The following is a 19,841-nucleotide window of genomic DNA, read 5'->3' as shown; positions in this document are numbered from 1 at the left end:
GGATGGACATATTTGAAACTCGGACTTAGGGGGGAGAGGGAGGCAAGGGCAACATACATACCTAAACATCTGTACCCCCATAATATGTTGAAATAAAAAAAAAAAAAAAAAGCCAGTTACCCTCTTATGCTGACTCCTAGAGGTGGAGAGATTGCTCCTTGGTTAGTGAAACATATTGATAGGCCACTGGGATACAATAGAAACTTTTAAGGCATTATTTGAAAGAAACAGGAACAAAATAAACAACTAAGTTATTTTCTCTAATACATTTAGAACTTTCTAAGGCCTTTGGAAAGAAAGGAGCGATGCAGAGAAGGAAAAAGGAAGCTGAATTTTTAGTAAGATTTGAAGGCAGCCTTCTACCTGGAATGAAATCTGTGAGAATGGCTAAGAGATTCCTTAACAAGGATATATACAATGCAATCTTAGTCCTTGACTATACAGCGCTGAGACAATAACCCCTCTTTCAGTGTCCCTCTCCCCTTGGTCATTATTGTAAAACTTCAGCTAAGATCTGCTACACAGACTTGTGTTGATGGTTCTGGGGGGAGTCAATACAGGTGGTACAGAGGAAATGGAGAAGCCACGGAAGCAGAGCCAGAGGACATAAGCTCCCTGCCTTCCCTTCCCTCCCCATAGCCCCTCAAAATAACAGTGATTTCCCAAAAGAAATGATATGGGAAGAAGTATTCTGGCATGTTAGGATAAAAAGTTCTATTTAAATTCTAAAGGACAGTGGAAAAATTAGGATACCTGGGCAGCTAACACTTGAGTTAGACTAACATAGTCAGCGACATTCAGAGAAACCAAGTTCCTGGCCATCCCTTATTATAAGCTGTGGGTGGTGACAACTTCACTTGTCCTGGGGTCGAGAGACACTGTGTCTGCATGAATCTAGCTACTTTGGGTGTGAGCCTGCCCTTATTAAAGTTCAGAGACTGATAACTGGCTGGGCTCCCATTTTTGATCCTTCTGTCACTGACTGGTTTTCCTCACCAGATTGTGTCACTCAAGAGACAAACCTGTCTGACAAAGTAATATAAACTCCATTGAGTCTTATTAGCTCTGTTATTGAAATAGGGGGGTAGTGTTCAAAATTTTACATATTAAATTATATTTTCCCATTAATTTTGAGTATAAATTCAGAGATATTTATCCAAGGCAATAATGAACCCAGGATTTAAAAGCCAAAAAAGAAAAAAAAAAAAAAGGACCACTAAAAATCCTACCATCAATCTAAAAAGAGCTTGCTTTTGTCACACTATTTCTTTAATTCTACCAGGTCAAAACTTCTACATGAAATTCATTAAATGTTCATTTGATTCTTTTTCCAAAATGGGAATATCTTTTTCATTATAACAGCTTAAGATCACTGTAACTTTCATCCCCAATTATATATATTTATGTATGTATACCTACCTCATAGGTTTATCACAAAAGATTAAATTAATCAACATATGCAAAGCAGTTAAAATAGTGTCTGGCACACAGTAAGCCCTATATGTTAGCTATTTTTTTCCTTTACATTAAAAGTCTTCAAGGGCAGATAGAATAAAAGCAGTTTACCACCAGACACAGGTAAGATCACCTACAAAAAACCCTAGAAAAACTGAGTCCTATATTTAACACACTGTAGATATCTTCTCTCTGTTAATAGAGTGATCCTTCCACCTCAACCTCCTGAGTATCTGGGACTACAGGTGCCTGGCTCACTACATTCTTTTTAATAGCTGTGTGGTTTCACAAAAAATAATTTAATCACTGATTAATGCATATTTGGTGAGTGTATCTATCTTTCTATTATATTTCAAAAACTTCTGCAATGAATACCCTTATTTATATTTCTGTATTCACTTGTGACATTTTTCCATAAGACAAATTCCACATATACACACAAGAACATACAGTTTTAAAAATTAAGTACATTCTAAAATTAACATCTGATCATTTAAATTAGCTTCTTTCTAGAACTATGAAAGCTTAAAAATCAACGTTTAAAAGTTGAATAACATCATTTCTTGACCTTTTAGCTAACATCAAATGTGAAAGTTGAAATACTCCGCATATACAAGATACATACATCAAGGTCATTCTTAAGGCAACTTATTGCCAGAAAAAATTTAGATCACATATAATGCATCTATTATTATTAATAGAAATAATATGACTAATAAGAGAAAAAAGTCTTTAAATTTTTTAATGGGAAGAGTATTCATTTTAATTATGTTCTGAGATATTACAGAACCAGAAATTAACAAATTTCAGTCAGTATAAAATAGATTTATTGTCAACAGTCAGTCATTAATACAATCCAGGTAAATGAAACATCACTTCATACAAGGCTCAGATACTCTAAAATGCTATCTTAACTTCATACGTGTAGTATAAAATGATAAATACTTAAAAATTACAATGCAAGAAAAAATATTACAAAAAATACAATTGTAATAGACCCTTGTATGAAAGTTCTTTAGTTTTAGAGTTCTGCCTTAGGAAATAATACCATGCTACATATTAGAATCCAAAATAAACTGTTCCTTGAGGTTACAATACTCAAAATACCACATCTGACAAGAACAAAAAGTGAGACAAAGAAAGCCTTCAATGATGTTGGGGGGCGGTAAGGGAAGGAGGGAAGGGTGTAACCAATTATTCTATGCTGATTTCTGCTGGAATGGCCTCATGAAACAATTTATAGCATTGACAAGAGGTCTATAGAAGAAGGGAGAAAAAAACCAGGACCAGTCTCACCTCTACGTAAAGGATTTCCAAATCAGATCAAACTCAGGCAGCTCTAAGGCACTGTTCCCAATGCTCTCCACTCTTCAATCCTTTATATGGACTTCTTATTCTATGTCTATGTTTTTTCTAATTTCGTCATAAGGGTTTAGCAAGCATGCTTTCTGTTTTCTATCACGTGAAGCCCAAACCAAAAAGGATTAAACAAAACAACAGAATCTACCAGTTGGGTCAGTTTTAAAGACACAAATTCTGGTTCTAACATGAGACTCTGGCATATCCATCCCTGTTCCACACACACTCCAATTTCCCCTTATGAATTGACCCCCCAACCTCAATTTTGAGCAAATACTCAAATTTTGAGGAAGTTTTGAAGTTTTTTTTTTTTGCTGTTGGCAAGTTGCTTTGGTTGGAAGCAATATAAGGAATTGTTCGGAATGCTTAGTTAGAGCAGATAAAAAAGGATGTGATCAGTGAATTATTGTAACCTATTGTAGTAGACTTCTGCAGGCAGATAGGAAGAATTTATACTATGGACTCCCCTCACTGATTTCAGAAGAGAGAGAAAGACTTTCAAAAGGAAAGGAAAAATTAGATAAGGAAATACAGTAAAATATTAATACTGTAGTAATAGCAGGGAAGGGAATGCTTATAGCCAACCTACCTTGCTGGAAAGTTTGACATAAAAATTAAACTTTCTCTCCATTATTCTTTGCACAAAGTTAATGGGTGCTTTACATCAAGAGGGAAAGAAAGTTACTTAAACACTTTGTTTCAAAGGTGGGGAATTTCTTTTTGAAATGAGCATTAGAGAAAGAAGGAAAAGGTAGGGATAGCTCACTCAAAGAGGTCCTCAAACATGCGTTGTCCCATTGCTATGTATGCTTCCTTTTCTTCTGGTGTCATCTGGGCCACCAGCTCTGGCCGTTGGCTCACTTCACTGTAGGAGAATGGACGGCCAGCCACCATGACAGTGGGGTCATCTGCTACTTCTTCAAACTCCTCATCATCCTCCTCGTCCTCCTCCCGATGATGCATAGCCACAGCCGCTGGACGGGGTGGAGAATCTTCATCTGACTCACTGGTCTCACTCTCTGAGTCACTGCCATTGGCAGCGGTCACAGGAGCGGCCGCCCCCACTGAAGCAGCTGCGGCAGAGGGAGTCTTCTTCTCATGAATAAGCAGCGCTCGCATGACCTCCTCATTATCATCAGGCCCTGCACGGCCTTCCTCACGCTCCTGAAATGCATCCATATCTATGCCACCTGGGGAGTAAAACTAAGAAAGTCAGGATCCTTAAATATAAATGGTATTCCTTTATAACTAATAAAATAGGGTTTTAATATATTTAAATATATAACAATCTAATAAAATAACACAGACTTCACTAATTCCATTTCTTGAGCTGCAGTCCACAAGATATTCAAATGTTTCGTACAACTGGAGCTTAAATAGCATAATGGTTAAATACATAGGTTTTAAGAGTAATATAGCATGGATTTGAATTCTGGTTCTTCTATATGCAAGCTGTACCACCATGGGCAAGTTATCTCTAAACTTCAATATCTTTTTCTGTAAAACGGGGTTATAAAAGCATCTATATTCTAAGGCTTTGGATAAGAACATATGAAATAATGTGTATAAAGGACTAAGTGTAGTAGCCGGCATAACAGCAAATCAAAACGTGGCTCCTCATCTTGCTCAGAGTAAAACCCAAAGGCTTTACAGTGGCCTCCAAGGTCCTACACATCATCTGGAACCCTTTCTGACCACCTACCTCTTCCTTCTTCTTGCTTATTCTGCTCCAGCCACAGTGGCCTCTTTGGACTCCTACTTCACAGCCTTTATATGGTCTTTTTCCTCTGACTGGAATATTTTTCCTCTAGGCATCCATACAGCTCTGGCCATGGGCCAGTATCTCTTCTTAGGAGTTCTACACTTTCGAAAATGTCCAGGGTTACAGCTAATCTATTCTAATGTGCTAATGTCTTCTGCCTCTCACGTCTTTACTCAAATGTTGCCTTCTTTTAATTCACCCCATCCCTACATTTCCAATGGCTCTATTTTTTCCCCATAGCACTTAATTTCTAACATAATAAATAACTTATGTCTATTGTTTTTGTAACCCCCTTTCCAAGGATGTAGGTTCTACCACAACTTATATTTATCTTTTTTTATTTACTGATATTATCCCATGTACCTAGAGAGTACCTGTCACTAAATATTTGATGACTGAGTGAATAAATGGCAGTTTCATTTTCCTAAAGCAAACCACGCATACTTTGAACTCTTTATAAAAAAGGAATCTAAATTTAGGAGTAAAACTTCTCTCACCTCACCACACACCTATCATTTTATGTACACATCTTCTGTGATATATTGCAGATAAAACACTTAAGAAAAACAGCTGTATTCTGCATTCTGATAATACTACCAAACATACTGTCATTTAAAATATATAAAAGGATTAAAAATGTTGTTTGAAACCTGTCTCCTCACTTTAAACCCTAACACTTATTAGCTGTGTGACTTTGGCCAAGTTATTTCATTTCTCTCTGCTTTAATTTTCTCAAGTACAGAAAGGGAAAAAAATAAGAGTATTTACATCACTGGATTACTGTGGGGATTAGATGAATTTCTGTGAAGTGCTTAGATTAGTGTTATCTATCATTACCATCACCAAGAGAAGGCTCAAAAATGGTCAGTTCTGATCATGGATGAAGTGACAGCATCTTCTGATTAGCACATTAGAATGGATTAGCTGTAATCCTGGACATTTTGGAAAGTACAGAACTGGTAGAAGAGATACTAGGCAGATAAGAGAAAGGGAAATAGGAATTGACAAGTTAAAGTCAAAAAGGCTTTTGATAACATGGATGTCAAAATGAGAGTTAAAAATCAAACTTAACTACTTCAAAACATTGCCAAAGGCTGAACTTCCTCCCTAGAGCTCTTACTGCCAATGCAATATTTCAACAATAACAAAAAAGGAAAGGAATGCATGCAAGTGTCTAAGGCAACAATTGCTTATAAAAGAATGCTCCAAATAGGTTAATACTACCAGTATAGTATTTTCAGTAATGTTTAAAGTAAATATAAAATTAGAGGAAAAGTAAATTAGTTTCATAAACTAAGTTGCATCTAACAGATTTCTGACAGAACAAAGGAATTGTTTTGTTATGGATGAAGACAGAAGACAAAAAACAGGGATAAATGAGCAAAGCTCTGGATGGTAAAGTATAAATATTAGTTCTAGGAAGAGTCTTATTTAATAGAGTTATAAATTACAAAGAAGATGTATACTATGAAACTATCAAGTTCACTGATTATGTTAAGCAATTCTGAGCGCTTAAAGGCGAAGCTGCAGCAAAAAGTACAGGAAGAGCTGAAGGATGAATAAGTGGGCAGAAAGGTAGTAGATCTATTTCTATACCGGCAAGTGTAAGAAAATCTGCCTACAGAAAAATATTCTAAAATATACTGAAAGACACTGATTCAACCTATTGGGTTCAAGGGAGGAGAGGTCCTAACAAGTACCTGCACATGTTTCTAAAGTTTTAGGTCTTAACATCCTTCAAAATCAAAGCAACAAGCAAAATGTCTGGTAAAAACCAGAAGATACTGGATATAAAACTCAAAGCATTAATGATGAATTCACGCATGAACGACACGTATCGTTCTGGTCACTGGTCCCAAAGTATATTACAATTGGAAATGGTCCAAAGAAAGAATTAAAATCAACAAAAACTGTAGATGGAGGTGGTGGTGGGAAAGAGGACTATTTATAAGGAAAGCAGATTCAGAATGAATTAGAACTTTCAGTACATTTATGAGGATATGATTGAAGTCTATAAAAATGCTAAAAGATATCAACATGATGAAGTTTGAGGAAAATTAAGTTATAGGACAAATAAAACTCACTTCATAGTTTCACTGGATAAAGCTTATTCTACTATCGTGAAACTTTTTACAAAGACAAATTTAGATATAACAACATACTATCCTATTTTATATAAAAAGAAATATTCACAAAACTTAATTGAGTAGACTAGATGATTTCTTTAAGACCCATATGATTCACATTCTATCATTCTAGGAATTGTAAACATAGTATGTTGGTTAATAAGTTTTATTTTATTCAATTTTGTTTCTAAGTTCAAAGAAAAGAAAGTTTGGTTACCTCAAAAACAAGCAAAAAGCCAAACTGGGGAAAACGAATCTATTAAATAATTATACAGTCTAACCACCATATAGTCTAAAACAACTTGAATCAAAATAACTAAACATAGCAAGCTAATCAGAGGAGGAAAGAAAGTAAAGTACTGTTGCCAAGGAAAACGTTTTTCTTATTGGAATTTAAATATCTAAGAGAATCACAGTAGAGGTATTACCTGCTTTTACCATCACTACCCAACTCCACAGTACTTTTACAATTTCTAGTATAAATGCTGAATGCTAATTATGAAGGAAAAAGAAGTTAGGAGACAGCTCAAAAGACAAGCGGTTTTCAGTTACTTATGATTCTTTAGCATTAAAGAACCATACTCTCAGGTGATAAGTTAGCAATGATATATAAACCTGGGAATAGCAGCATGTAAATTCACATGCTGATAATATGCAACCAGAGGTACAGACTCCCATTCTCTTCTGCTTTCCAGTTTGAATCATCTTTGTCCAGTCTCAGCCTTCCATTTTCTACATAGTCCTAAATCATCATCACCCAGTCTTGAATCCAGTGATTTAAACTAAAACTTAAATCTTCTTGGACTGTGAGAATGCTCAATACTTTACACATGTGGTACATCTTTGAATATATTTCAGGCAGCACAAACTCCTTGGTGTTTTGAGGAGACATCTTAAAAAGTTTGGAGTATAGTTTTGCCTCCCAGTTCAGAAAAATAAAACGCACATAAATTAGGACAATAAAAGATTGCAGAAGAGGTGAATATGGCCACCTTGAACACAATAGCACTTTTCCAAGAAATTAAGATGAAGAGATGGCAATTTTTCAAATCTAAAAATAGAGATTCAGGCCGGGCACAGTGGCTCACGCCTGTAATCCTAGCACTCTAGGAGGCTGAGGCGGGAGGGTCGTTTGACCCCAGGAGTTTTAGACTGCAGTGAGCTATGATGATGCCACTGCACTCTAGCCGGGGTAACAGAGTGAGACTCTGTCTCAAAAAAATAAATAAAATAAAACAGAGATTTAAAAGGCTATTTGTTATTTCCACTAAGATGAAGAATAGTATAAGTACACTGGTTGTTTTTTATACTTATTGCTCAATTTCTTACTTCCTGATATAATGCAATTAATTGTTTTTTAAAACAAGTACAGTGGATTATCAATGAAACTAAGAACTGGCCTGTTTCCCACCAAGCCGAGATATAATGAACCCAAGACAAATCCATTTTACTGACTACTTCTACTCTTACCTTCTTTCATCTCTTCAGAACTATATGCCCCTTGGACAGTGCTCTCTCTCAACCAAATGGGCCTCTCTTTGGCAGATTTCCCCTCCAGTGAGGCTCGATGAAGATCTTCTTGGTCGTCCATGTTAATGACAACATTCTGAGTGTATAAGTCCTCATAAGAGGGACCTTTGGTGGTCCATGCTTCCCGGTGGTGCCCACCTGCCAGGCCAGCCGCTCCAGCAGTAGGTGCTGCACGGTCCTTGCTATATAAAAAGATTAGAGCAGGACAGGAAAAAGAAAAATTAAAGTCTTGGTGTTAAAAAAGAAGGATAGGTGGGTGGTTACTGAAATATTATTAAAAAATGCTAGCTAGCAATCATGCACGCACGCTTTAATAATTCTAAGAAACATCTTCTATACTTCAGGGTGAAAGTTGTATGAGTTAGAACAATGCATCATATTTACATTTAAGTTCCTTAAGCACTGGCTCCTCTGGTGCAGTGGTCCCCAACCTTTTTGGCACCAGGGACCGTTTTAATGGAAGACAATTTTTTCACAGACTGGTTGGCAGTAAAGGGAGGAGCTCAGGTGGTGATGCCAGTGATGGGGAGTGGCTGTAAATACAGATGAAGCTTCACTGCCTTGCCCACCGCTCACCTCCTGCTGTGCGCCCCCCTCCCACGTTTCGTGGAAGACAATTTTTCTGAAGTAGGTGGGAGGGTGCAGAGCTCTGTGGCCCAGTCCACAGCCCGGGGGTTGGAGTCCGCAGCTTTGGTATACATAAATGACTGAAGTTTTATAGAGTAAGATGTTTCAATAAATCTACTTGCAGGGGGAGAATGATATGGTGACATAATCCACTTAGAAACACTAGATCTGGCAAAAATATCTTCCAGTAATACTCTTCATGAGTATTTTGTTTAAAAAACAAAAACAAAACAAAATAAAACAAATGTTGTATTATTAATAAAAATATTCTCTCAGCTCAACCCAGAATAATTCAAAGTGGTTCTGTATGCCTTTTCCTTTCATTTGGGTGCTGACCATGGAAAAAGCTTGCGAATTAAGTTCTCTCGCCACTCACCGAGTAAGGCATACCCTTCTGCATGGACTAGCCTCTTTTCTATTGAGTTGTATCTTTCTGTCTCCACATCTACACTGACATCCCTACCTTGCACTATGATCTGTTTCTCAGACTATTTTGTTTTACTTTTTACTTCTACTACCCATGATCTTCTTTCCTGTTAGCCTGTTTAGTCACTTATCCTCCCGCATCTCTATGAGTCAGGCCAAGTTTTCATCTTTCCACTGTTCCATTGTACCTGCTTGTTTCACTCTCAATCTGCTCCAAATTCTTTTGAATATGCGTGATTCTGTGTCTGAGCTCACGTCTTGTCTTGCTCTGCCTGCTACTGATGCTTTCTGCTTCAACTTCTATGCATGACTCTCCCTCCCTCTCTGTTCAGACATCTGTGTTTTATCTCATAAACTCTCTTCACATTTCTTGAACTACCTGCTCACCCCATACCTTTTGCTGTGTTCCCTGCAGCATCCCCTGACTGACTCTCTTAGCCTCATGTTTCTCCTTTACTTCTCCATTTTTCTCTCAATCTCTTCCATGGATCCTGGACCATCTCCTATGCGAAGCCCTGTCTCATTCCGAATCTAACTAATACTTTGTCTTCTCTCCTCCCTAAGCCATTTACTATTTTGCCCTTACTTTAGCCTTACTTCATTCATCTCGGTTTACTACATTGCTCTTCACTTTTTTCTGGGCTCACTTCATATCTACTGGGGCTTTCTAGCTCATGCTTAACTGAGGTTTCTCTGATGTAAACCTCTGTCTGTGTATGTGATTGGCCCATTACATCTGTCCCTAACAACGCTGTGTTTCTGACCATCCTCTGCAGGTAACCCTGGCTCATCCCATCCCTCCCACCCTGCCTCTGGATACCTACAGGGCCACCGCTACTTTTGCAATAAAAAAAATACACTCTTTCCAGTTGTCCAATCCACACTGATCCAGTCATTTAATCCATGCCTTCCCGCTACTGCCTCTGCATTCTTTTCATTATTCTAGCTCTGTACCCAGGACTACTTTGTAAAGCACTTTCCTATATCCCTTCCTTCCGATGCTTGTTCTATCTGTTCCATGTGTCAATCACTTCTTTTGTCTCATTTGCTCTCCACTCTAAGTCTAAGCCTATGAGGCATCTCTCTCTAAATATACCCAATCCATCTATTTGTCTTGCTATATTTTGAAGTCTTATGCTATAGTCACAAATAATTGGTTTCTTTCTACCTTCTATTTCTTTCTGCATTCATCTGATGTTACTTTTTGCACAACTTCCTTTTTGTCTAATTTAACAGCATCTGTCCCTAGTCATTCTCTATCTTCTACCTGTTCCTGTGTTGTTTTCTCAGAGGTTGTGTGGCTGCCTTCAATGCAATCTGACTCTGCTTACTTTGTGTAGGTTGGCTTTTTGAATCTTGGTGTCCCTCAGCATTCACTTTTTTCTCTTATCTCTTGGCCTCTTCTGGTTTTGTATGCTTCTGTGCATACTCTACATTCTGAGCCTCTCTTCCCTCACTCATTTGTCTCCCTTACTCCTTTCCATGCCCCTTCTATCCTCAGCCAACATCCTTATTGTGCTGTGCTGAGCCTGCTCTACATACCTCTCTGTCCCAAAATGTGTCTCCCTGAGTTAGCTAACCACACTTGGGAGACACAGAAAAGGCAATTTCTCTAGCTCTGATCTGGCCAACTACAACCTTATCTGTCTTTCCTTCATCCAGACTCTTAAGTGACTCACTCACTCTTTCTGAGGCTATTCTGTTTCTCTCTATATATAATCTGAACACATAGTTTTCCTCTATCCTTTATCTTTAGCATTAACCCTGAAGACTGTCTCATGAAGGTATGAAGTACTTTGAGTAGAGAAAAACAAGAAAACTAGAGAGAAAGAACAAGAAAATTAAAATAAAAGTTAACAAAAGACTACTTTTTTAAAGTCTTTTGTTTTTAGTATTCCATTATAGAAATTCAAGATGGGTTTTATTCTAGTGTAAGGCAGGAAACATTTGATCACAAATCAAACAAATTTTAAAATTTGGAACAATTTTTTTGGGGGGGGGAATAATTTTTAAAACATTATATTTTTAACCACAGAGGGTTGATTCCACAGATTTTTGTTTCTACCTTCAAGACCGATACAGACAAATCTAAATCACTAGCCAATGTGACAATAAAGAAAATCTACATGAGATGTATCTAGATTCATCCTTCTGATACTTTAATTTCTTCTACAGAGAGAATGTACAGGTTTTAATTGAAGATGACAAAAATGGCAATTCATGTTTGAGTCTTTTTACATTATTTAAGAAATTTTAGAACTTTTTTAAAAAGGTATAACTCTTACTCAGAGGTGAGAAAGGAATATTATTTCAAAACTAAATTTTTAAAGATCTTTAAGGTGAGTGTTAAGAGATGATGGAAAAGGGTAGGTTGCGGGCAAGGAATTCCATTTCTGAAAAACAGGTGAAAGGGGCAGCCTTGCAAAAATAACAGGAAAATACCTAATCCCGCAATTTCCCCAGTAACAGTCAAAGAGCAATCCTACGAGTTCTCTCACTAACAGGCACCCTGCAGGAGTTCTGTTTTCTACAACTTCTGGAATGAGCTGAATAGACAGAAAAGAGATGTAAATCTCTCTTTCAAAATCATTTTCTTGAGAATCTGCTTTTACAGAATTCCTGAGTAAACAGCAGGAGAACAAGCTACAGCCTCAACCGTATCTCGAGGGTAGAGTCACATCGCCTACTATAATCCTGATAATCCTGTCTCCAAGGAAAGGCAGGGAAGTCAACTCTTGGACTTTGACATTCTGCCACTTTTGTTATCAACTGACAGCCATCACTATTTTTTTTCCTTCATACCCCTTAAAATCACCAAGTAGCCTCAGTGCTGCCACCGCCTTCTCTTTCTTTGGGATGCCATGCCGTCTCCCTGCTCTCCCCCACTTCCTCTCTCTTTCACTCTCTCACTCTCTCTCCTTTAAGAAGATAAAATAAATTTTTTTACTTTTATATATCCTAATCTCTGTGTGAGACATCTTTCTCTCCCCGTGCCATAATCACCTAGTGAGCTTTCCACCCTAACACATGAAGACTTTAAATATCACCACTGGATTGACTTGCTAAAAGGCTAGCACTGTCCATCAGCTCTTGGGTTAGGCCTACTGACAGTTCTGCAGAGGTAGTCTGGTTCCTGGTCTAGGCATAAGCTGGAATTTAACTGATTATAGACCAGTAACCAAACTAACCATGATACCACTTAGTTAAAAAACAACAACAACAACAACAACAAAAAACATCAAACTATCATCCCTGCACTCCCATACCACTCTCCCAGTGCTTCTGTTCTGAACTGAGGCAGGATGGACTATTAAATCCTTGGGGCAGGATTGGCTATTATAGAACTTTATGCTCCTATAGTTCAGAAAGGCCAAATCAATACCACTTGCAGGATGTTATATCTGGGCAGTGGAGCTTGTCAAATGCTTGATAACACCATCTTAGGCAGGGTAACACTGTCTAACCTAGCTCCAATGATTTTTCCTCTGACCACATGGAAACAACTATACTTTGTTCTAGCTGGCAGCTCCAGGAACCCCATTCTGTCTTTCTTTCCTGCCCCCATTTACTCCCTTCTTCCTTAGTGGTTGGGCTGTTAGGTATATTTTTTCCTGATCAGTTTATTTACTCTACTTCCTGATTTTTCTTCATCCCTGGAGTCACCATCATTCCGTGAGAAGAAGGTGACTTGATATAGCAAGCTGCTTGTAGAGCCTCTGATGTCACTATACCACTAAGACTTGTCTCAGGCACAGAGTGAGAGATATATAAATAAAGATCCTGGAATGGAAGCTGGACTGTGGTAGGTGGGGAACATTAGAGGCAGGATGCATGTGGTGGTGGTGACCGAATGCTACTGTAGCAGGGAAGCATCTTGATAAACAGGACAAATAACTATAGGTAGAAAAGGAAATACAAGAATAATCAGATAGTATTATATTATGTAGAAAGCAACCAGAGAGTATGCTGAATCATACTTCAGCATGAAATAACGCATAAGCTTAGAGAATTATGTATTTTTATAAAATTAATTTTCCTCATAGGCTTGTGTTAGAGCCACAGAATAATTTAAGTGGACAGAAAAAGACATAAAAAAAATAAATTCTTCATAGGAGACCAAATGACCATTAACAAAAATGTAAGCCTGCCTGTGATATGGATGATACTAGTTCCCTAGCAACTGTGGCTCTTCTCCTTCTTTGCTTATTGGCTTTATTCAAATACTGATGTCTATTTGTTCCAACTTTGGGACCTTCCCCAGCCCAAGGACATAAATCTTTATTAGTCTAAGTACTAATCATTTGATCCCAATTCCTTTGCCAGATGCTGGTTTAGAAATAAGCATATACAGCAATTCTAGCCAGTGAGACTATGGGGGATAGATAGGATAAAGGAGGCCCTCTGGGAAAGCTTTCTCCAGTCTCAAAATAGGACACAAGGAAGGGATGATCTCTTTTTGCATTTGGACATTTTCATCCACCTTAGGCTATCTCCTCTCATAATCCCAAGAGGACAACCAACAGGCTGAGTTCAGCAGAGTATAAAGATGGAACAAATCTAGGTCCTTGAGCATATAATTGAGCTGTGAAATTAACCAATTCTGAACTGTACTACCTCAGGACTTATGGTCATGCAAACCAAATTTTCTTACTGTTTCATCTACTTATAGATAGGATTCTAGATCCAACTAAAGTTGGATTTTCTATCCAACAGGCAAAGGCAGCCTAACTGACACATGGTGCTAGATGAGAAAATTCATAATAACTTGGACAGACACAAAACTTTCTGTACAACTGGATTGTTTTTGGGTAGGGTAGAAGAGCATTCCCTGATCCCAATTCTCATTTATGCTTTTCAAAAAAGAATATATAAACCACTTTTTATAGCATGGCAAAACTCAAGCTACCCCTGCAATTTAAACATTAGGGAACACAGATAAAATAGGGAGCCACTGTCAGATATCTGAACCCATAGGTAACATCTACTATACTTTCAAGGAATTTGCATTTAAAACTAAGAAAGGCAAGAAATTGTGCTTAATATGCTTCACAAATAAAAAAAGAAAATGCTGAATTCCCTAAAGAATTTCAGCCTTCAGAAGTTGGCTAGGAAAATTCAAATATCCCCAAGAGGCACAACTAATTTAGGATTAGCCAACAATTGGTTGAGTTGCTGAAGGTCCAAGCAGAGTGAGTACTTGAAGTCAAAACTGACTACTTAGACATTATTGCCTAAGGCCCACACTGTTCTGCATTCAGAACAATCAAATTTCATCACGGGCACAAGTTAATAAGACAAGTATGGCGGAGCTTAGAACCTCTGTAACATTATAGTCTTTAGCCTCCTTGTAAATTACTTACCCACTCTTGCTCTCCAAAGTACAGTTAGTTAAAACAAGGATAGGTTTAAAAGTGCTCTAAGTAAAAGCACAGAGCCTACACTCACCTTTGTTTCAGGGCCGGGATTTCTGTGGGTTCTGGCTCAAGTATTTCATAGGCCAAGTTCACATCCTCTGTCTCCCGAAGCAATGCGTAAATGGGCTCAATTTGTTCATTAAACCTTGCCAAAAGTGTGCGTGCATCTTTTTTGGGCATTGCTGATTCATCCTCCTCTACCTCTGTATGGCAAAAAGTACAGCGGAAAGTTCCTACAGAGAAACCAAAAGTCTCAGGTCAGGGAGGTGAAATATTTAAGATAAGCCTTTAGAGCAAACAGTTTATACCTCCAGCCCTCCCCCAACATTTTATTATTAAAACCTTTAAACATACAGAACAGTTGAAAAAATTTTGTAGTAAACACCCATGTACCTACCATCCAGATTCTATCATTAACATCTTGCTATATTTGATTCATCACACATCCATCCCTCTATCTATCTATCTTTTTTTTTTTTTTTTTTTTTTGAGACAGTCTTACTCTGTTGCCCGGGCTAGTGTCCCATGGCATCAGCCTAGCTCACAGCAACCTCAAACTCCTGGGCTCAAGCAATCCTACTGCCTCAGCCTCCCCAGTAGCTGGGACTACAGGCATGCGCCACCACGCCTGGCTAATTTTTTCTATATATGTTTTTAGTTGTCCAGCTAATTTCTTTCTATTTTTAGTAGAGACAGGGTCTCACTCTTGCTCAGGCTGGTCTTGAACCCCTGAGCTCAAACGATCCACCCATCTCAGCCTCCCAGAGTGCTAGGATTACAGGCCTGAGCCACCGCGCCTGGCCTCATCTATCATTTTTGATACATTTCAAAGTAATTTCAACTCTAACTTCAGCAAGCAGTTTTTAATCGCATTTCTAGCATATATTTATTTAACTTAAAGGCAAATTCTTTACTGATTACCACTACAATTTATACCCTTTCTCAATGGCTTTCTTTCACACATTATACATTTGGGCCTACATAACAGGGAAAGCCAAATAAATACCTAAAACCAAAAGTTTCTGATCCTCCTGTTTGTCACAAGGCCATTTCTTCACTTACTCCCATTTATATCTAAAAAAATGTAATGAATCTGTTTCCAAAATTAAAGTTCAAGAAGCCTTTATTTTTCTTATTTCTATAGTATCTTCCTCACATCCAACTTGTAACTAAATTGTAGTAATTCCTTAGAAATGTCTCAGATTTTTTATGTCTACTGTCATTTCACTAATCTAGGACACCATTATTTAAACTGATAGGGCTTCCTAAATCTGGTCTTTGAACCTCTAGGTTCTCCCTCTCCAAGTTTCCTATGCCACCACTTTTGTCATCTCATCCTCTAACTCTAAAGTCCATGTGGTAGCTGAATTTCTAAAGCCCATAGCATAAAATCTAAATTTTTCATCCTAACATTTAAGATCCTAAATAATTTGGCTCCAAAATATCATAACCCAACCAAAGTCCTTTACCTGTCAAGGTAACACAAACATTTGAGACTATGTACTAAACATTAAATATTTACTTTATTTGTATAATGCTTTCACTTTCTAAAATGCTTTCACATACACTTTTTGATACTTATACAATCCTGTAAAGTGTTGTCAGAACTGAGGCTCTAAACAGTTTTGTGATTTGTCCAAAGTCACATAGCTAATGAAAGAAAGTAACAGCATCTATTTTATATTGAGTGCTTACTAAGTGCCAGGTATCACCACCCTCTGAAGCTATTAACTATTTGAATCTGTAAAATACAAAGGTTCTAAAGGGTTAAATAACTTGCTCAAGGTCAGACAACTATTAGCAGAGGGAAGGGGATAGGATTCAAATCAATCCAAACTATTATGCTAAAACTCACCCGCTTAAACATTACTTAACAGTCTACACCAAGATTCATACTTGGATTTCCAGTTCGGTTCTTAGTCCCAATGGCAGGGATAAGCATCCTTCCTTTCTGACCCAATTTACTTGAGGGATTAAAAGAGATCATTAAGTAAATACTAAGTACTTAGTGCCTGGCACATATTAAGTACTCAAACATTATAGCTTTAAAAGGCCCCATATGTGATCAATACCTGACCCCACCACCAGGCTTTCCTCACTGGGTAAAGAATAAACAACCTAGGCATCTCTGTTTCAATGTAACACTAGATCCAACTGATACATTCCCAGTAGAATAAGTTTCTTTACTGCCCCCTCAGAAATAGCCAATAGCATGTAAATTCCTTGTTCAAATACCTGTCTAAAATACATTTTCCTGGTATCCAAATGCTTAATGAGAGAGAGAGAGAGAGAGAGAGAGAGAGAGAGAGAGAGAAGCAGCCCCCCACAGCTAGGAGGTGGCCCAGCACTCATAGCTAGGCTGTGGCATTTTCTGTGAAACAGATTCTCACAGATCACCAATATCAGATAAGGTCTTCTGTGACCACGATGGAAATGAGACAAAACAGAGCCACTGTGGAATCACATCTGACAACAGACAAAAGCAAGGACTCTACACAAACCACAAAAAAGCCCAGCCAGCACAAGTGACTACTGCTTCTTTATCAATCAGTTTTAGCCTGGCCCTGTTCTTCTCACCTCTTAGATAAGATTTATTAAGACAGCCAGTCAAGAATTATCCCCACTTCTTCATAGCACCCAAACCAGAGCAAACATTCACCACCTCCCTGATTCCTCTCCAAAATTACCCAACAAAAGCCCAAATTCTCTAGGTTTGTCCAGCACTGTCTCACTGATATTCCATGGTTCCCCATGGTATGTAGCTTCCCTTGCTGCAGAAATTATCGATAAACCTACCTTTGTTTACAGCAGGTGTGTACCTGATGGTCTTTGACTAATGGACATCAACATAAAGATTCTAGCATAACCAACTGGACAAGAATACCATTTACCAAAATAAAGAAAGAACAAGTTCATTTTTCTTTGTAGGTAGAAGATATTAAATTGCTTTAAAGATCAAAATGGATATACTAAAAACCAACTTATTATAGCTTAGAGCTCAAGAGAGAGGTTTAGACTAGAAATTTTGATATGAGAATCAACAACATATAGGTGGCAACTGAAGCCATAAAGTAGACCAGAGTATCCAAAGAGATTAAGAAGAGTAAGAAGAATAGGCACTCAAGGTATAAACCCAAAGAAAGCGGATTCCTTAAGAAACAGAAATGGTAAAACCAGCAAGACAGGACAATGTTTCAAGGAAATGGTACAGTGTTAATATTTCAAGGGCAACAAGAATTAAAAACCAGCTTTTATATTTGGTAATAACAAAGGGTAAGTAGTTGGCTAGAGAGGCTTTAGATGGTATATTATCTTAGATTATTCTCTAACTGTTCCAAACTGTCTCAGCCTCATCAACAAACATAAAGAATATAATCCATGTGGAAGTTAAAACATACACCACATAAATTAGAGTCTAATACTGCTCTCAAATACCTGCTGAATTAGAAAAACACACTGATGTGGAATTTAAGTTGTCTGTTGAAAGATGGGCACTTACAGAGACTATCAATGAGAACTGAGAATACTTTAGAAGTTACCTAGTTCAGTAGCTTTCAAATGTTTTTTAAATGAAGGTAAATCACTCCTCAAGTAAAAAAGTGCCTAATATAGAAACATAAAAGCAAGCGCTCTGGTAGAAAAAGTCAGTACTCTAACCCTCTCATTAGATGTTTTCAAAGCATCACAAGCCAGCCTTCTCAATGTTTCCCATCAGGCACCCTTTGGCACAGAGCCTTGGCACTGCTGTTCCCTCTGCCCAGAATGTTTGCCCTCCAGACAGTCAACTGGCTAATCTCCTAGCTTACTCTCAGGTCTTTACTCAAAAGTCACCTCAATAAGGCCTTCCCTAGCCAACATTATCTAAAATTTCAACATTGTCCTGTCTACCTCAACAATCCCATTCTCTTTCCTTTTCTTTTTCACTATCATTGTCACTAACATTTCACTAACATTGTCACTATCCAACATATTGTTTTATTATTTATCTAGTTTATTAGTTTATCATTAAAAATTCATGTTATATCCAAATTCTTAAAAAATGTCCTCCCAAATCATCCATTTCTTCTTTAAAGACAATATATATACTGCTTCACTTGACCAGTAAAAAAAAAAAAAAAAGACTATATATATTCCAAATTTCAGCTTTAATAAACAAATCGACATGCTTGTCAGCGTAGCTCATCTCCATAAAACAGCTATGCTTTTATTTTGGGAAAAGAGACAGAACACTGTTAACACCATTATTTCAGAGAAGGACAATCTCATGACAGTCCTTTAACTTAAGTAAATTTATTTTCATGAAAAAGAATAGGGAGAAAATGAACATAGTATATAGTCATAAGGAACCTGAATTCTAGTCTCATCCAGATTTAACAAGAGATACTTATTGAAGTGCTCATTTTGCAGGTCTGAAAAGAGCAGCTTTTAAATTACTATCAAGAACTGAAGGGTCTGAGATTTTACCCTACTTTCAAGCTAACAAGTTATTCTGCCACTGTAAATGCTGGCAGAAGCCATGAGACTCCTAGTTCAGAGACAAAGAACTTCATTACTCATGGCAACAGCAGTAGTCAGTGTTAGTATTTGAGCCAGTTCCCTGCGTCCCAATTCCCATGGGGGTGACACAAGAGGGCCAGTGACAACTGTTCATGCAATAGGCTGTGTTAGAGGAAAGAAAGCCTGAGCTTAAAAGGAATTCAAATCTTTTATAATGAGCATAAGCATTCCAATCCTCTGCTCTGGAGGGTGACATTATCTTTACTATACCGAACTTAAGTAAACAGACTCTAGAGGGATAAACTATTTTCATTATACTGGACAGTAAGCAAATCTGCTCTTTGCTCTCAAGAGAAATAATATCTCTATCTTTTAAGGCTGCTTGCTATACAAACATCCTTGAAAAAGTTCAGAAAAAAGGCAGTCAGTCAGCAGCCTTGCTTGCAAGACATGCATAACATGTGAGAGACCCATGGAGAATAGTCTCCCAATAATTACCATGTCTGGCAAACATTACAAAAGGAAAAGTTAGCCTTACATCTATGAGTCCTACGTTTATCACAAAAACACAAGTTGTAAATGAGAAGCAGCCTGTCAAAAGCCAAATGTAGAATTTATTTTTCTTCTTGGACTCTAAAAAATCCA

At 37.6% G+C, this 19,841-nt stretch overlaps 1 protein-coding gene across 1 annotated transcript in view; it reads right to left on the bottom strand.

Moving 5' to 3' along the window:
• Positions 1 to 3,340: 3,340 nt before the first annotated feature.
• GTF2E1 (general transcription factor IIE, polypeptide 1, alpha 56kDa) overlaps positions 3,341 to 19,841 on the bottom strand; it is a 36,601-nt gene continuing 20,100 nt past the window's right edge. Inside the window, exons 3-5 of the mRNA XM_012640351.1 lie at positions 14,731 to 14,932; positions 8,173 to 8,414; positions 3,341 to 4,004 (exon numbers count right to left, since the gene is read on the bottom strand). Of these exons, the coding sequence (XP_012495805.1) occupies positions 3,577 to 4,004; positions 8,173 to 8,414; positions 14,731 to 14,932 (872 nt within the window). The 3' untranslated portion in view covers positions 3,341 to 3,576. The remainder of the gene's footprint in view (positions 4,005 to 8,172; positions 8,415 to 14,730; positions 14,933 to 19,841) is intronic.

This window comes from Propithecus coquereli, unplaced genomic scaffold (assembly GCF_000956105.1).
Source record: "Propithecus coquereli isolate 6110/MARCELLA unplaced genomic scaffold, Pcoq_1.0 Scaffold10, whole genome shotgun sequence".
Classification (NCBI taxonomy): Eukaryota; Metazoa; Chordata; class Mammalia; order Primates; family Indriidae; genus Propithecus; species Propithecus coquereli.
The sequence above is the reverse complement of the archived record's forward strand: the minus strand, read 5'-3'. Positions and strand labels throughout refer to the sequence as shown.